The sequence below is a fragment of the Eleutherodactylus coqui genome, chromosome 7 (genome assembly GCF_035609145.1).
Source record: "Eleutherodactylus coqui strain aEleCoq1 chromosome 7, aEleCoq1.hap1, whole genome shotgun sequence".
NCBI lineage: Eukaryota > Metazoa > Chordata > Amphibia > Anura > Eleutherodactylidae > Eleutherodactylus > Eleutherodactylus coqui.
In genome coordinates this window covers 113,040,111-113,057,967 of record NC_089843.1, presented here as the reverse complement: position 1 = coordinate 113,057,967, position 17,857 = coordinate 113,040,111, and the positions used below count along the sequence as shown (strand labels likewise).

Genomic DNA, 17,857 nt, shown 5'->3' with positions numbered 1-17,857 from the left:
CTCTGAGTTGCAAGAGAAAAATGATTTTCTGTTATATCTGCATGTTGTTTGTAATGAGGCTCCGGAAATCTTTATAAGATTGCAGGGAAAAAGAGAGCCACAGATAGAGGAAGATCTTAAGGACCTAACTTTTTAGTGAGGGAGAAGGCATGGCTTTATACCAAGAAAAGTAAGGTCAACAGACTATCTTTCACATTTTGTTCTTCATTTTATTGGTCCATATAGAATTACGGAGATTATTAATCCCTCCTCCTTCAGGTAGGAGATTCCACAATCTTTGAAAATCACTTAGGTATTTCATACATCCTTGATCAGAATGTATATCCACCAGTTCATGACAACTCCTTTACCCCACCAGTGATTGTAGAGGGCACTTTGCAGTTTGAAACACAACAGATTGTAGATTTTTGTTGGATTTTTCTCAGCAGTGCCTTGTGCACTGGCTAGGTTTTTGACCAGAGGAAAGGTCATGTATTCCAGGCACAAACTTTAATACTACTTATTTATTTAAAAGATTCCATTAAAGTAACCTATCTAAACTTGGTCCTCGAAGGGGTGTACCATCTTGGCACTGCTGGTGGAAGGATATGAGTCTGGGGTGACACCACAGTATCAGCCCTGGCCTATGCGATGCACCAAATCAGTGCATGCTCATTATCATTTGGTGCTGGATGAGTTAACAGCTCCTTGCTATTAATTGAATACCCATTGCCCTAGCCAGCCAGTCAATACCTTTTTTGGGTTATATAAACTGGTTCCCCTGACCAGAAAATGCCAGTTATACTATACTGTATCCTAGTCTTGAGTACTGGTGGAAGGGAAGTGTTAAATGGTGTGGAAATTCTAAGCATTATAGTTCTACATCAGTTTGTATCAGTTTGGTGCTAATCTCTACCCTTTATTCCACCTAGGGTCATTCAGGAAAGCCCCAGGTTCCTGTTATGGGGTTGCCTTTTTCAGAGTGGGTGCTTTGCTTGTTAGCATCTTGTTACATTAGAGCTAGATCCCTTCCCTATCTGTTGCTCTAGTGTGTGTGTCGCATTTCTCAGTCCCCTTTCTAGTCCTTGTGGTCTCCATCTCGTCCTGGTCAAACATAACAGGTGTACATAGAGAAAAGGGACACCATTGTAAAATGTAAATGATCTCCCCCCCAATATTGTGCCAAGTTTTGCCACCCAGAGCAGGAGGGCCTGGTGTTTGTTGCCACCTCTAGTTCTCTTCCATAACCCTTGGGTTAAATCTCTACCACCTGTGATAAGCTTTCATAGGAGATGTGATAAGCCTGCAGCAAGCAGACAACAAGAACCATTTGTCATGCGTCCATGTGACATAATTTGTGATATAAGACACCTGGTGGTGGAGAGTTATAAAGGTGTCTTAAAGAAAGATTCTCTGTGTTCCCATGGCAAACAATTACAGCTTCATTTCGCTTGGAAAATTAAATCTGGGCTGCGATTGGTTGCTACGGGCAAGAAACAGGGTAGTTATTTTAGACAGCTTTCACAAATATTCCCTGTACTCCAGCATTACACGTCACGGGCATCTATACTGGTAAAATGATAAATGCTCACCATGTTGATGAATGAGGAAGCATCACTGTCCCACTTTACATTTAGTTTTCTTATTCTTGCTCGCTGTGACAGTGGCAAAATGATCATTAGTGCCACACAGAAGCACTGCATTTTGCACAAGTCACTTGCTTCTTTCAGTGTCAGGCTCATGTTGATATCCTTCAACAAAGAAAGACATTGCTTTTATTATGATTTATATGTGGTGTTAGAATGAAGATACTAAGCTAATATTCTACTTTTCATGCCATAAAAATAGTTTTCTGAAAAGCACTTAAAGGCTTCCTCCATGTTCAGGGATTACATTATTAGCAGGGCAGTAACTTTGGACAAATTAAAGATTGAAATAAAATGGTATGTTTGTGGGATAAACTGGATGTCTTAATGGCATAATTTAAGATACAATATAATCCAGTGAAAAGCATTTGCTAAGTGTAATGAAACGGAAAAAATTGCAGTTGTACCATTGTTCTTTGGGTTTAGTTTTTATAGCACTCACAATGCACTAAACTGCCAACCCCCCCCCCCCCCCCCAAAAAAAAGAAAAACACCTCACCAAATTCTGAGATCCAAAATGTTTTTGTTTTCTTTCTGTTGATGGTGATGTGTGAGACCTTGTTTTTTGCAGGGCAACCTATATTTAAATGGGTGCCATCAGGCCTCATGTCCACGGAGCATGCAGGAGCCCGCAGCAGAATCCGACCCTGCCTGCGGCCAAGGACCATGAGGACCTGTCTGGGTCTTCCTTGTGGATGTGTGCGGAAGCGCCACTGCACGTGTTCAGTAGAGGTTTTTTTTTTTAACTCCTGCTTTCCCACAGAGTCCGCAGCCCGTCCGCAATGTCAATTGCGTACAAGCCGTGGATCAGACAGCTTCCATTGACTTTAATGGAAGCCATCCGTGTGAGAACCTCACTGAAATGGAGCATGTTGTGATTTGATTTCCACATCCAAAGATCCGCAAATAAAATCTGCATGCTTTAATTCAGCTGTGGATGTCCATGTTTTCCTATGGGCGGCTTGAACTGCGGAAAGTCCGTGGAACCTGCCCCACACAGGTTCCGCAATTCAAATCCGCCTGTGGACATTGTGCCTTATAGGGTAAATATGACTTTTGAATTACTATATTTAATATCATTGGAGAGCAGGATAACTAAAACGCCATTCTGGCATTTTGTATTTTTTTCTATAGCATTTACTGGCAGTATAAGTAATGTGGTATCTTAGTAGTTCAAACTATTATGGATGCGGTAATACAAATTGAATCTAATTTGTTACATTTTTTTGTGGTGAGACAAAAGGTTTTTTTTACTTTTTTTTAATTGTAAAGATTTTTTTAAAACTTACTTTTATGGTTTATTTTAGTCCAAGCAGGATTTGAACATGCAAGTGCCTGATTGCTTGAATCGTATACTGCAATGCATCTGTACAGGTGCGTTACATTGTACTCTTCAATCTTGCCTATTAAAGGGATTTTTTGGGACAATCCTATAGATGACCTATCTTCAGGATATGCCATCAAAACTTCATCGGCTGAGGTCTGCTGCTCAGGATCACAGCCAATCAGCTGTTCGGGTGCCCACTGTCAACAACACAACACAATGTACAGAACAGAAGCAGATTCCTCCGATCCCTGTGTAGTGGCCAGCGCTGGTAATTGCAAGTGCAGCTCCCATTAAACTCAATGAGACCTGAGCCTGCAATCAGCTTGACATATGGGTTGAAGCTTATCTGCTTCTGCTCTGTACACTGTGTTGTGGTGCTGACTATTGATGACCTATCATGAAGACAGGTTATCAATACAAGTTGACGGAAAACCTCTTTAAGCCCTGCCATAGGACTTAATAGACTTGACATCATAGCAGGCAGTGGGCTCTGATAGCAACCCATCGGCACCCAAATGGGATTTCCCCTCTGGCTAACAACTTAGCTGCTGTGGTCATCATTGACCACAGTATCAATGTTGTTAAACCACTGTGATCAGACCTAGTGCCAATTATGGCTATTGCCAGCTGGTGTCAGCTGTTTAAACGCAGCTGATAGACCAAGACTAGAGAAGGTACAGCACTAAGAGCTCTTGCACTCTAATGCTAAATCTATAACAGGACCCCTCACCTAACATCTCACTGAGATGAAGGGAGTCCCTGGCAATGAAGGGGGTTGCGACAGGGCTTCCCTTCATCGCTCTCTCTCTTTCTTTCTCTCTCTCCACGCTGCAAGGAAATCTCTTCATCTCCCTTTGCCAACTGGCTTGCATAGTCTCCCATAGGAGTCTATGGAGGCTTCTGTTTTTGCTATTTTTTCACGCAGCAGGGAATTTCAGTCTCCGAATTCCGCCGCTTATGTCCTATCTTTTTTTAAGCAATGGTTTCCACGCACTTACAAATCGCTCATCTGAAGGTTTCTATAGGAAACCATTGGTTCTATGAGACGGGATTTTTTGACGCATATAACTCTGATGCAGTAAATATTCTATGTGAAGGAGGCCTTAGAAGCATTCTGTACACTGCACGCAGATTGTACCTGTATGGGTTTAAATTGTGAATATATTCTCAGTGCCATGGAACATGCAACAACACAAGTGATCGCTCGTGCATCTTTCTGATGTGTAGGAAGAAGAGTAATGCATATCTGCACCTGTAAAAGAGAAGAAATGCTGAAGTTTGCTATTTTTCCAGATTATGTTTCATTCTATGATTCTTATAGGGGTACATTCATGCCAATTGTATGCCATTTTATTCTGAGAATATCACAAAAAATACAGAGGTTTTTCAAAACTAACAAAAAGTCTGCAAAACTGGCAAGTGTGAATATACCCCCACATAGGTTACACTTTTCATTGTCATTTGTACTCATCATTAGTCATCTGTTGCAATTACATTAACCCTTTAGTGAAAACTTTTAGCACACATATATCACATGCTAACATACTGGCTATAAATGTATACAACTCTTTTATTTTGTGAGTTATCCAAGTGATATTTTATTTTCCAAGACAGATAAAGTTTAGTTTATTTTACAATGAAGTCATTGAACATATCTACCAAGTACATCTCTTTGTATGTGTGTGCAGTCTGCAAATACATAGCCATATTTGTAAGCCCCTCCCTCCTGACCTAATCCTAATTATCTGTCCAGGCCACGAAACCTGTAAATAAAAACATATTCTAAAACAATTAGGCTGAGTTCACACGGGGCGTATTCCCTTCGGAAATCTTGCGGTTTGGCCGCTGCAAAAACCGCAAAATTTCCGCCGGGAGAACCGCCGCGGTTTAAGCTGCGGCGGATCTGAAGCAGCCCGGACGCTCGTTTTTCCATTGCGGCCAGCGCTCCATAGAGGAGAGCGCGGCCGCGACAAAAATAAAGAAAACAAAAAAGTAAATAGACATGCTGCATCTTCGGAAACCGCGGCTGCGGCTGCCGCAGCCGCGGTTTCAGCCGTACTTACCGCAGCGGATTGGCCGTCCCGTGTGGACGAGATTTCTGAGAAATCTCGTCCACATGGCTGGTTAATCCCAAATCCCAAATCCGCCCTGTGTGAACCCAGCCTTACAGCTACTATTAAAGGAAACTGTCATGAAGTAGGGAGAGAAATACTGATTTCAGCGTGTGTCAGTAGTGTGTGATAATAGTGTAGCTTTTTAAACTTACAGTTTATTAGTTGCAGTGCGAAGCAAGCGTTGTGATGTAGGGGACTGAGGCATTCATGAGCTGCAGCTCCCCTACCACTCTATCCTTTTATGAAAGATGGTGGAATGTCGATTTTTTTTTTTTTGCATTTCACTCCACTTAGAATTTTTAAAAAGTTTTTCAGTGTATTATATGGTACATTAAATAGTACCATTGAAAAATACAACTTGTCCCGCAGAAAACAAGCCCTCATACAACTACTTCGATGAATAATTAAAGCAGTTACGATTTTTTAAAAGGGGGAGGAAAAAACAAAAATGAAAAAAAAGGGCCGCGTCATTAAGGGGTTTAAGCCGTATCCGAACTTGTTGCCTTTTAACTTGGCAATACACCTAGCCAATTACGACAAGCATCACTGTAGTGGCCCGAAACACATATATCTGGCCCCTCCATAGCTGTCTTGTTTTTGTCTCACATGTCATGTCTTCAGTGTGGATGCACTGTGCAAATTGTCTTGTCATCAGTTATGTGTATTGCACAGCTGCAGCATGCAAAGAGGTTAATGTCTGTGAATGTCTGGGATATGTCGAGAAATTGTAACAATTTGTCATGTCACATGGGAAGGCAAGTATATGCAATATGGTAAGTTCCATTTTCTTCAACGGTTGGGTGTGGAGAGAGAGTGTCGGCCACATGGGGGTACCTTCAGCCCTCATGTGGTGAAGAATAAAAGAAGAAGAGCAGTTTCCTGATGACCACATTCCAGGATACCTAGCTTAAGAGAGAGAGTGAGTGAGGAGAGAAAAGGCCCTGCCGTACAGTGTTCCGAACCTGTCCGCAAGTGAGTGTCACTGAAGTGTTTTGTCCTCCTCTGGAGAATGTGTGTGTCCAGGAGTGGAGTCATACAGATAACTTGACTGTAGGCCCAGTGTTGTCCTGTGTTCTTCCTCCCTGACATCCTGCATTAATCTTTCCTGCACTGGTGTATGAAATCCCACAAAGAATTTGTGAGTGTATCTTCAGAAAGTATTTCTACAAGTAAAGTTCCAGTTGTTGTCCATTCCTAGCAGCTGAGTTTCTTAAATTAACTGTGTGTGGACTCCCTTATTTTTTCCTGTCGGATATCCAATGGATTAAGGAACGGTGGCTTCACCCGTGACAAGATACTTTCAGTCCACTACACCCTTTATTCAGGTAACCTCTGCCCTAGCGTTGCCTGGAGAAGCCTGTCAGCGCCTTGGCCAAGTGTCACACGGGTTCCTCCGGGAAGGAGTTGGTAGTGCCACCGTGACATCCCTAACAATTACCCCCCCTATCTCCTCAGTGGTGTGCCTTGTGTCTTGGCCGCTGCAACACTACTCATGAATAGCCCACACTTCTAGTCCATAGCACTTGCATTGCATTTCAACTACTAAATTGTAAGTATAAAAAACTACATCATAGTCACAACTGACACACAGCAAGAGATCAACATGCCTATCACTATGTCAGCATAAATGTGGTGACATATTTTACTAAATGCCTAGCAGTTGTACCTGTTCCTTGCAGTTCATCATCTTCAGAAGCTCAAAGAGAGGTTTTGGTGAATTATGTTTTTGCAGCATAATAAGCTTATCGAGGGTTGTTTTAAAGATTCTCTTTATCTGATGAAAGAAGATCGAAATATATTCTGTACGGAACTTTTCCTATGCAACACTTCACTTAGGGCTCACACTCACTTGCGATAGCGTTTTTACGAGAGAAAAAAAAATCGCAGTGATATCGCAGGTACAAACTTGCGTTTTTTATGCAATTGCAATGCGTTTTTGTTCTCTGAAAACCCGCACCACATGGTAGGAGTATTTAATGCCTCTCTTGCGTGTTTTTATGGTCTTGCTTTTGTCCAAACTTCCTCCGCACTGCTGACGTACTACTATTGCCTTGTAAAAGCCTGCCCTTCCCATTCTACAGAGAAAACATAGCACCATTGCATCGCATTCTCGCACGCGTTATGCGTTTTGTGATGCGATATTACAGCACTCCATTGACTTACATGGGCGGGAAGAAAATAACACATTGCAAAGTAATAGGACCATAGCACGCAAGAAAAAAAAACGCAATCGCGCAGACGTGAAAACATTGCAAATGAGCACAGCTACATTAGACTCAATACATTTCAATGTCATACAAAAAAACGCAGCCTCGCAACATCGCAAAAACGCAAAATACTATCGCAAGTGAGTGCGAGCCCTTACAACTTCATTATAATAAAATAACACATTGCTGCCCATTTTTTAAATTAATCATTTACACTGATGCCTCCATCTCATCAGCCCCATCACAGCTACCTGGGTGGCTTAAATTGTATGTAGAAAACATTTATTATATCTAAATTGATCTTTACATTTAATCAGTTGTGGCAAACAAAGGGTCACCATCACGCACCTGGGGTGTCTAGAGGATGTCCTTCACTATCAGACACATAACCAGGCCTAGTCTGGTCTGCGCTGGACTTCAGGCTTCTAATTCCTGATGCTGCTACCACAGCCTCTCACTTTGGCTTTCAGCCTGAGACAAAATATATCTGGAGATTTTAGCTCCTCCAGACACAACCACACAGCTGTCCCTGCTGATTAGCACATCTTCCGGTGCACGGAAGGCCTGGTTACAGCCCCCTGCAGGCTATTCTGTTCAGCGCCTTGCCACGCAGGATAAAATGTTCCAATATTCTTATTTCAATTTGTTACATGGTGGTACAAAATTGTTTGTGACTAGTTCATAAACTTGTTCTTACCTCTGTTATCAAGATTCTGGTCTGAAGTGAAGATCTGATATAGTATCCATAAACCCTGAGGTGATCAGATTCCTGCCCAGCAGTAAGGACAACATCAATCTTGTTTGCTAGAGAATCTAACATTAGCATATTTAAAAAACATGTTTGTTCAGAAGTCATTCCTTTACCAGAGACCATTAAAAAGTAAGGTGACTGGTCCTTGAGAAAAAATTTCCATTCTGCAGAGAAAAAGTTTGGGAATGTGTATACAGTTGTGTTTGTATTTTTTGGAAGGTGAATTTTCAATTGAGTTCGCCAGGACTTTAGCACAGGACACTGGGAATATGTTTCTTCCATATCCTGTGAATAGCATAAAACATATGTATAAGAGAAACACTGGAGGAGACATGTGTTCATGAGGGTATATTTAACCCTTTCCAATCCAATTTGTATCCTGGTTTTCCTAGGGGGCTTACTCTTTTTCTGCCATTATACAACAGCGCTATCTGCTGGCTAAAGCCAGTACTGCATGAGGTGACACGTTGGATAGGCTCCTACAGCAGAGAGGCTGGCAATATACAGTAAGAGAACCGCGACGGACGTCTTCCAACATCGGAGCTGTACAGCCTTAAATCATAATGTCTTCAGACGTCAGACAGTGGATTGGAAAGGGTTAAGTACTTTCAGCTGAGGACACAAAGTAGAACGAAACCTATCATGTGGTAAAGTCAGTGGGGCTGCTCACATAACTGCCGCTGTGGCCTTGCTGACTCTATCATCGCCTGTATTTTCATGACACTCATCCCCTGTTCACGGGCACAGGCTCTTCTTAGAGCAGCTCCCAAAGCTGAAAACTGGGCATTCCTCACCATTTAATGCCAATGAGTGATGTTAGATTTGATTGCCTGTCCAATACTGCACATTGACAAGTGAGCGTTGAGCAACATCCACATGACAGTTTCACAGCATTGGCAACTAGGCCTAAAAAGAGCTTGTACAGGTGAATAGAAGTATATCAAGAAAACATACTGAACAATATAGTTTGTAGGGCTGTAGAGATATGCTTGATTTACTCGATTGAGCATTGTCCTTAGTGAGTATCTCCCCGCTCGGAAGAAAAGGTTCGGCTGCCGGCGCGGGTGACAGGTGAGTTGCGGCAGTGAGCAGGGGGGAGCAGGGGGGGAGAGGGAGAGAGAGATCTCCCCTCCGTTCCTCCCCGCTCTCCCCAGCCGCTCCCCGCCCGCCGCCGGCAGCCGAATCTTTTCTCCGAGCGGGCAGGTACTCGCTAAGGGCAATGCTCGCTCAAGTAGTTGCCCTTAGTGAGTATGCTCGCTCATCTCTAGTTGCTACTAAATTCATGTAACTTACCATTTATTTCACTCTGGCCCCTGAAATACAAGTTTTCAATGTGCTCTGTAAACTATAGGTCCTTAACCCCTTCCTGACACAGGCAATTTTGGTGGCAACTTTTTAAAAATGTTTTCATCCCTGACTTCTAAAAGCCTTTTTATTTCCCAACAACACAGCTGTATGAGAGTTTAGGTCAGACTTCTCTCTTGGCAGCCATCTACATGATACCAAAGCCTGAAAGAGATTTGCTGGATAAACAGAACTATTATCCTATATCCTTAATTAATGTAGACATGAAGCTTCTTACCAAAATTTTGGCCTCTCATTTAAATGCAGCTTTACCATCACTAATAGGTAAGGACCAAGTACGGTTTGCTCCTGGACAACAAGCTGCAGACAGCATACATCGAATTGCCCACCTCACCCACATGTGTCAAAATAGGGGCATTCCTGCAATGTTGCTCTCCTTGGATTTGTACAAGGCATTTGACACCCAAAGCTGCCCATATATGTTTTCAGTACTGGAACACTGGAAATTTCCTGCTGAATTCCTCACATGGCTACGTATTTTATATTCTTCCCCCTAAAGCCTTTGTTCATTACAAGGGCTTTTGCTCAGATAATATCTCGATCCGGCAAAGCACAAGGCAGGGCTGTCTATTGTCTTCCCTCCCTTTTTATTCTGGCCATAGAGCCATTAGCGATTAAAATTCGAAGAAACCCTGACATCAGGGGAATTGAAATTGCCTCTATCCACCATAAAATTAGCATGTTTGCCGACGATATATTGGATATAATTTCTTCTCCTCGTACCACTATTCCTAACCTAATGGCGGAACTGTCCAGGTTCGGGTCTCTGTCTGGCCTTATCATTAACAGCGCAAAGTCAAAAGCTTTCAACCTCACATCACCCCCAGAATATTCATATTTGTATTTATCTGGTAAACCCTATGAGCACGTTTTTTTTAATGACCAAATAGTTCTTTTTCTATTCCTAGGGTGTTGAGCTCTACTTTGTACAGACATATCTTGCAGAGAGGATTGGGAGCCCCAAATATATTGAAATACTACCAAGCTGCCCAGGTGACCCAACTAGCCCTCCTACACTCCACAACTAATAAGCCTCTTTGGCTTGCTCTAGAGGCCATGGAGGTTTACCCTCTCACAGTGGACTCGCTTTCGTTAAACAGTATAATTACATTCCCTGCCCTTCAGGAGTAGTTTGGCCTACCATCTTCTGAAATATTCCGCTATTTACAACTCAAGAATTTCATATCTTCTCTTCTCAAAAACCTAAGTTTTTTTCTCAGGTAAAATACTGGTATGCCTGAAGCTAGATATACCTCAATAGTCAACAGGGTTCTCTTGGTGGGTTTCGCATATGCTGGAGCTTGCACTTCCAGGGTTTTGGCTCTTAGCTAGAGATGAGCGAGCATACTTGCTAAGGACAAATACTAGAGCGAGTATTGTCCTTTTTGAGTACCTGCCCGCCCGTGAGAAAAGATTCAGGTGTCGGTGGTGTGTTGCGGGAGTGAGAGAGAGATTCCCCCCCCCCCCCCCCGTATCTTTTCTCAGGAGCAGGTACTCGAAAAGAACAATACTTGCTCGAGTATTTGTCCTTAGCGAGTATGCTCGCTCATCTCTACTCTTTGTCCTTACTAAGGACAAATACTCGAGCGAATATTGTCCTTTTTGAGTACCTGCCCGCTCGTGGGAAAAGATTTGGGTGCCGGCGGTGTGTTGCGGGAGAGAGAGATCTCTTCCCCGTATCTTTTCTCACAAGCAGGTACTCGAAAAGGACAATACTTGCTCAAGTATTTGTCCTTAGCGAGTATGCTTGCTCATCTCTACTCTTAGCACTTACTTACTGATCTCCAGTTCAGTTTTGCATACATTCACATATACTTGTTATTTCTACAGCACCAACTTATTCCACAGTGCTTTCAGGTAACCACATGGGGATTGAACCTGCAGCCTTCAGGTTGTGAGTCTCTATTTATTTGTTGAGAATGTTTGGTACTAATTCCACATTAAAATCAGGAACAGTACAATATAACCCACATAAATGAAAATGTACTTAACCCCATGCACATGTTGTGCAAAAGCTTAGCAATTTTTTGAGACCATACTGTGAATTCTCAAAAACGCAGCATAAAATAGTTGTCATGAAGTTCTGTATTTGCTGCTCATTGCACCTATTACAGCGCAAAGGATAAAATCAACAGCAAAATCAGATGCTAAATTTTGTCTGGAGCTAGAATTGTAGCCATCAAATGGGTAAAGCTGAACAATCATACATGTTAGGGCTTATTCACACGGGCATATATCGGCCAGGTTTTCACGGCCCCTCTGATGCATTGGTTTACAATGCATCAGTGCACAGGGGCATATCTCCACAGCGTAAAAGCGCTGCTATGCCGCCGGCGACAACTGCATTGACATTTATGGGAGCCAATGACAGCTGCAGGAGAAGGGAGGTGGGAGGGAGTTTAGCAGTGTGACTGCTAAACTCAGTCCCTTCTCTTCTCCTCTCCACCCCTTGCCACTGTTTGCAATGGGAGAGGCAGGACAAGGCTTAGCAAACAGCAAGTGGCGGAGAGGGGCAGCAGCTCAGCACACTAGCTCCTGCCCTATCCCCCCTCCTTCCCTTGAAATGATCCCAACCAACAGGGTTGGCTTACAATCCTATGTGTATTAGGAGTCAGGGAAAAAGGAATCATGTGTATGGGATTTACACACACCCTGTAGGTTCTTCATCAAGAAGCTAAACCACTGCCTGAGAAGTGATAGTGGCTTAACCCTTCCTTCCCATTGAAATAAACATTCATGCTTGTTTGAACTGGACTTGCATGGAATAAAGATAAATTCGTATTGGTCAAATGAGGGTTCAGCTGATTGTGTATGGTTAGCTTAATTAATAGAGATGAGCGAACTTACTTGTTTAGGGCGTTTTTGCACTCGAGCACCGCTTTTTCCAAGTAACCGACTACAAAATGATTCGGGGGCGGGGAGAGAGAACTCCCCCCTGTTCCCCACTGCTACCCCCCGCTCCACCACGCCGCCCCCCGGCGCCCCCCTATATCTTTTCGTCCGAGTAGTCAGTTACTCGGAAAATGCGGTGCTTGAGTGCAAAAACGCCCTAAACGAGTAAGTTCGCTCATCTCTATTAATTAACAAGCAATTACCTATTTGTCAATATTTCATGTTGTGACATAATACAATGCAAATTTTAGCCAAGCACTAGCTACCAACCTGGAAGAAGACAACAACATATCTTGCTCCTTTGTCTGTTAATTTAAGTAAGAAACGTTCCACTAAGAAGAAGAAATGTAAACTCTGCCCTTTCTGCAGGGATTCATCAGAAGCGCAGAACAATAATAATGAATCTCCATCAATGACAAAGACTTCCGATTCCACAAAATCATTGAAAAGACTTGCAAATCTGAAATAAGAAAAAGAACATGTGTAGTGATCCACATTAATCTGTCCTAATTGGATTTACAATATGTATTGTGATAGTTTGTCCTCCAGGGGAGGGGCGACAGCGACACACGGGAGTCCAAGTAGTGGGTAAAACTCACTTCAAGCTTTATTTCATGCAGCACACTCCAAGCCAAAACGAAATATAACTGTTACGTGTGCTGCTGAGACATGTTGTACTACTGTGCTTCCAGCAGCACAGCACTCTCAGGGTTAATGATTGAGCTGGCTGGGTGTGGTACTTCCTGCTAGCCAATCTCCTGGGTCTGTGCTCACATATAAAGCCAGCTCCTGGTCAGTCAGAAGCTGGTCTTGTACTGTTTGGATGTATCTGTGACATGTGTCCTGTTACTTGTTCTCTGTTCTGTTGCAGCTTGCTGTGTGATCTGTGCCTTGTGGTTCATGTCCGTTTGTACATTTATTTTGTATCAGTTTGGTCTGCTGAGTTTGTTTGCTATGTCTGCGCTAGGTTGGCCCCTAGGGCCCCCTAGTAGATGTGTCTTGGTAGTGTAGGGACTGCAAGATATGAGGGGCCTTGCCGGGGCTTGCAGCTTAAGTTCATTGGCCAATGTACGAACTAACACCTCGCATTTATATTCAGCTTATCATCTGCTATTAGTGTTTGCATTGTGGCTCCTGTATGCTGTGTATTCTGGCTCTGTGTATCCTGTTGTTCTGTCCTTGTCATGTGGCATGTGAATGTGTCCTCTTCTGGTGCGTGACTCCTAGAATCAGCTAGGGCCCAGATCTGAAGACCGCTGGGCTGCCCTTATTGAGGCAATGTCCCTGCTTAGGTAGGGCCAGGCTACCCTCCCGTGTAGAACAGGGTCAGTTGCCAGAAACCCGTGTGCGTACCTAGTCCTCTATGGTCAAGATAGTGTGGGCCCCATGCTTACTTTGCCCACACGATCGTAACATAATGCCCCCCCCCCCCCCCCCAAGATAGGACTTGTCATTTTTTTTGGCCGCGATTAGCCAGTGGGAGCCGCCAGCAAGTAGAGGGGAGGGAGTATAGCACGACTAGCTCTGCTAAACTCTCCCACCGTCCTGCCCCCTCCCCTTGTCAGCAGCCTGCAAGGGACAGAGAGGGGTAGGGAGTTCAGCACATTAGCTCTGGTAAGCTCCCAACTCCTCCCTTTGCCAGCAGCTGGCAAGAGGCGGAGAGGGGGAGGGAGTTTAGCAGAGCTGAACTTTCTCCCCCTGGCTGATGGTATTCCGGGCTGTTGTGTATATACACCACAGCTCGGCTGTCTGAATGGTCATGGCTGCCTTTTGTTCATGTGATTTTCAGACGTGATGTGGCTGACTGGAAATTGCAGCGCCTGTGTGAAAGAGGCCTGAAGTATAGCAAGTGTGAGGTGTGATTGTGACATACTGAACAAATTGACTGGAGAAATGCAGATCCTTTTGGTGATGAATGAAAGGAACAGCTGTAATACTTAAATAGGAAAACAATTCAAACTGCTATAGACCTAAGGCCTGCTGCACACAAAGGGATTTGCATTGCGGAATCCTCGGTCAGCATCTGCACAGCTGATCTGCAGCAAGTATAGGTATGCACGGATTCCGGCCACGGCCAGGGCCAGATTCCTCTGCGGGCTACCAGATGCGGAGTCAGACCTGTCCATGTGAAGCCAGCCTAATAAACATTGTTTTTCAGAATATTAACCCTTTAGTGATGAAGCCTGTTTGTGCCTTAATGACCAAGCCAAATTTTGGACATCTGACATGTGTCACTTTAACATAGAATAACTCTGTAAAGGATTTGCATATCCAAGTGATTCTGACAATTGTACTTCATTTAGGTGGTAAAAATAGATCAATAGAATTTGTGTATATTTATTAAAAGTGCCAAAATTGGTAACATTTTGAAAAAATTGTTTTTTTTTACATTTTCTACTGTAATATCTTAAATATGTGCAAATATACTATACACATTTTTGATCATATATATATTTCCATCTGTTTACTGTATTCTGGAAGAATATTTGAAAATTTTTAGTTTTTTTTTTTAACTACTTAGGAGACGTACAATTTTAACATCAGCATTTTAAGGAACACTTTGTTTTCCTACACCAAGCCAAGATTGCAAAGGCTCATAGGTGTCAGAATGATAGATACCCCCACAAATGACCCCATTTTAAAAATGATACCCTATATATATTTACTGAGGGGTGTCTAGAGTACTTTGACACCACTGTTTTATTCCGGACTTAATGCAATTTAGATGAGAAAAAACAAAATTTCATATTTTTGCAAATATGTCATTTTAAAGACAGGTTTGTTTTCTATAGTGCACTTACAAATGAGGATTTACACCCCAAAATGAATACCCCTGTTTGTCCTGTGTTCAGGAACATACCCATTGTGGCTCTAATCTTATGTCTGTATGCACAACCGGGCCCAAACCGAAAGGAGAAGCCGGTGTCTTTCAGAACAGGAATTTTGAAGACCTTTTAGGCCACATAGCACACTTGTAGAGCCCTTGAGCTTCCAAAACCATGAACAAGTGACCCTGTTTTGAAAACCAGACCCCTGAAGGAATTCATATAGGGGTGTACTGTGTATTTTGACCCCACAGTTTTTGAATGAATCTAAGCAAAGCAGAAGAAAAAAAATTAAGATTTTCATTTTTTTCGCAATTGTGTTATTTTAAACAGGTTTTTTGTACGGCATACATAGGAATGAAGACTTGCACCCTACAATGGATACTGCTGTTTGTCGTGTATTCAGGAACATACCCATTATGCCCCTAATCTTATGTCTGCATGCACAACAGGGCCCAAAAATCTCTCCATGGCGCAAATACAGGAGCCTGCGGGATAATACGAAAAAATAGAGTGGGATTCCCACAACCACTGGTGTCTAGGCGCGTGGAAAGGGGGGCGTCATACACGTTGGCAAGTGACCCACTGCTTGCAGTAAAGTGTCATGACAAAAAGGATGTGTATATGCTATCGACCGTGCACACAGACCCCTCCGTTGCAGTAAGGGAGAGAAGGGTGTAATGTCCTGCTGCGACCAAGACACAAGGATCACGCTGTGGAGCTGGTGGGAGTAGAGATGGCACTTGTCACGGTGGCTCTACCAAACTCCTCCCTGGAGCGACGCATGTAATCTCGGCCAAGATACTGCTAGGCCTCTTCCACGCAACCCTACCTGTTACCTGTATAGGGATGTGTAGTGGACTGAAGAAGTTGTCACTCGTGACACCACCGTTCCTTCACACCATTGATTCTCTGGTTGTATAAATAAGAGAGTCCACACACTGTTAACGTTGAACACTCAATCACTGGGAACGGGCAGTGACTGAAAACTTTACTTCACGCTTGGAAGATACAGCTTTACACGCCAATGCAGGAAGACAATTTAGAAGACGGTCAGGGCGGAGGACACTGGATGAAAACGGGCCTACAGTTGCTCTCTGTATGACTCATTCACACGAGTGTAGCTATTTTCGTCTGGCCGTGTCACAGCCACAGCACGGCCGGAAATCATGTGAATGGGCGTACAAATGGCGATATACACCGAAACCATGTTTAGCTGACCAGCGTTCTGAAATGGCCATGGCTATTACTCCCGCTGTCTTCATACTATATTTTGTGTTTATATGTATTCCTTTCTGAATAATTGGAAGATGAATTAATTGCTAAGTATTTTATTATAGTTTGCTTATGATATTAATTATTACATCATTGTTAATGGTGTTAGCTAGAGATGAGCGAGTATATTCGCTAAGGCACTACTCGCTCGAGTAATGTGCCTTAGCCGAGTATCTCCCTGCTCGTCCCTAAAGATTCGGGGGCCGCCACAGCTGACAGGTGAGTTGCGGCGGGGAGCAGGGGAGAGCGGGCAGGAGAGAGAGATCTCCCCTCCGTTCCTCCCCGCTCTCCTCCGCAGCTCCTCTCCCCGCGCCAGCCCCCGAATCTTTAGGGACAAGCCGGGAGATACTCGGATAAAGCACATTACTCGAGCGAGTAGTGCCTTAGCGAGTATACTCGCTCATCCCTAGTGTTAGCGGTATCATGACTCAGTCTTCAGTTACTTGCATTCTTTCTCCTTTATTGTAATATGCCTTTTCTTTCCCATGTGTTTTTTATCTCTTTATTAATTTCATAATTTGGTATTGTGTTACATGTGACCCTCTGACGTCATTCGCTGGCTTTTTACATCTTCCTGTCTTTTGCATTACTTTGTAACTGGCCAGATGAAAGTACCGGTTCGGCACAGAAATATGTTGCCCTCTGCCTTTTAAGGCGCCTCTCACATGAGCGTGTTATAAAATGCTGCGTGTATAATGCAGCACTTTACTGCTGTGTTATCTGGCCTATCTCTGCATATGGCAGTGAATTTATACTGCACATGATAGTGTATCTCAAGCACGCTGTCTCATGCACGCTTAGCGACATTCTGTATGTACAGAATTTATTACGTACCATTAGAGAACAATAGGGCTCTATTGCGCTTAATATGCAGTAAAGTAGAACATATTTTTTTACCGCGTGTATTATACGCAATGTATATACGTAAGTGTGAATGGATCAATGAAAATGAATGTACTTTCATTCACTCCATTCACCGCGTATTATGCACAATGTACGTAGTACTCTATTAAATTACACTCGTGTGAGCCTGCCTTCTAACAAAAGCTACAGGTTTACTACATTCTTGGTTCCTCATACAGCATGCCAGGAATTTTCTTCAGCCTATACCAAAGGGTCTGAATACTTATGTCAATGCAAAATGTTAGTTTTTCATTCTTTAAAAAATTACAAAGATTTCTAACATTCTGTTTTCACTTTGTCATTTTGGAATATTGAGTGCAGAATAATTGGGGAAAACTAGAATTTTTTTTGTCTTTTTGGCACAAAGCCAGAACATAATTAAAGGTAAAAAAAACTGGAAGGGTCTGGAGATTTTCCAAATGGATTCTATGGTAGTGCTGACACCTCCCTGCCTTTAGACCAGGAATGGCCAATTTTCAGTAGAGGATCAACTTTTTATGGAGTCTGGCATAGGTTATCCAAGCGGAGTGATACAGGTACATGTGGTAAATGGAGGATACTGCTCCAATTTTG

The 17,857-nt window shown here is 43.1% G+C and overlaps 1 protein-coding gene across 2 annotated transcripts in view; it reads right to left on the bottom strand.

Annotated features, from left to right (window-relative positions):
• Positions 1-17,857, bottom strand: part of DDX60 (DExD/H-box helicase 60) — a 179,511-nt gene that overhangs the window by 145,773 nt on the left and 15,881 nt on the right. Inside the window, exons 4-8 of one of the 2 annotated variants that reach the window (XM_066573553.1) lie at positions 12,552-12,741; positions 7,971-8,309; positions 6,733-6,840; positions 4,091-4,204; positions 1,572-1,730 (exon numbers count right to left, since the gene is read on the bottom strand). In XM_066573553.1, the coding sequence (XP_066429650.1) occupies positions 1,572-1,730; positions 4,091-4,204; positions 6,733-6,840; positions 7,971-8,309; positions 12,552-12,741 (910 nt within the window). The remainder of the gene's footprint in view (positions 1-1,571; positions 1,731-4,090; positions 4,205-6,732; positions 6,841-7,970; positions 8,310-12,551; positions 12,742-17,857) is intronic. The other variant, XM_066573554.1, reaches the window with a different exon arrangement.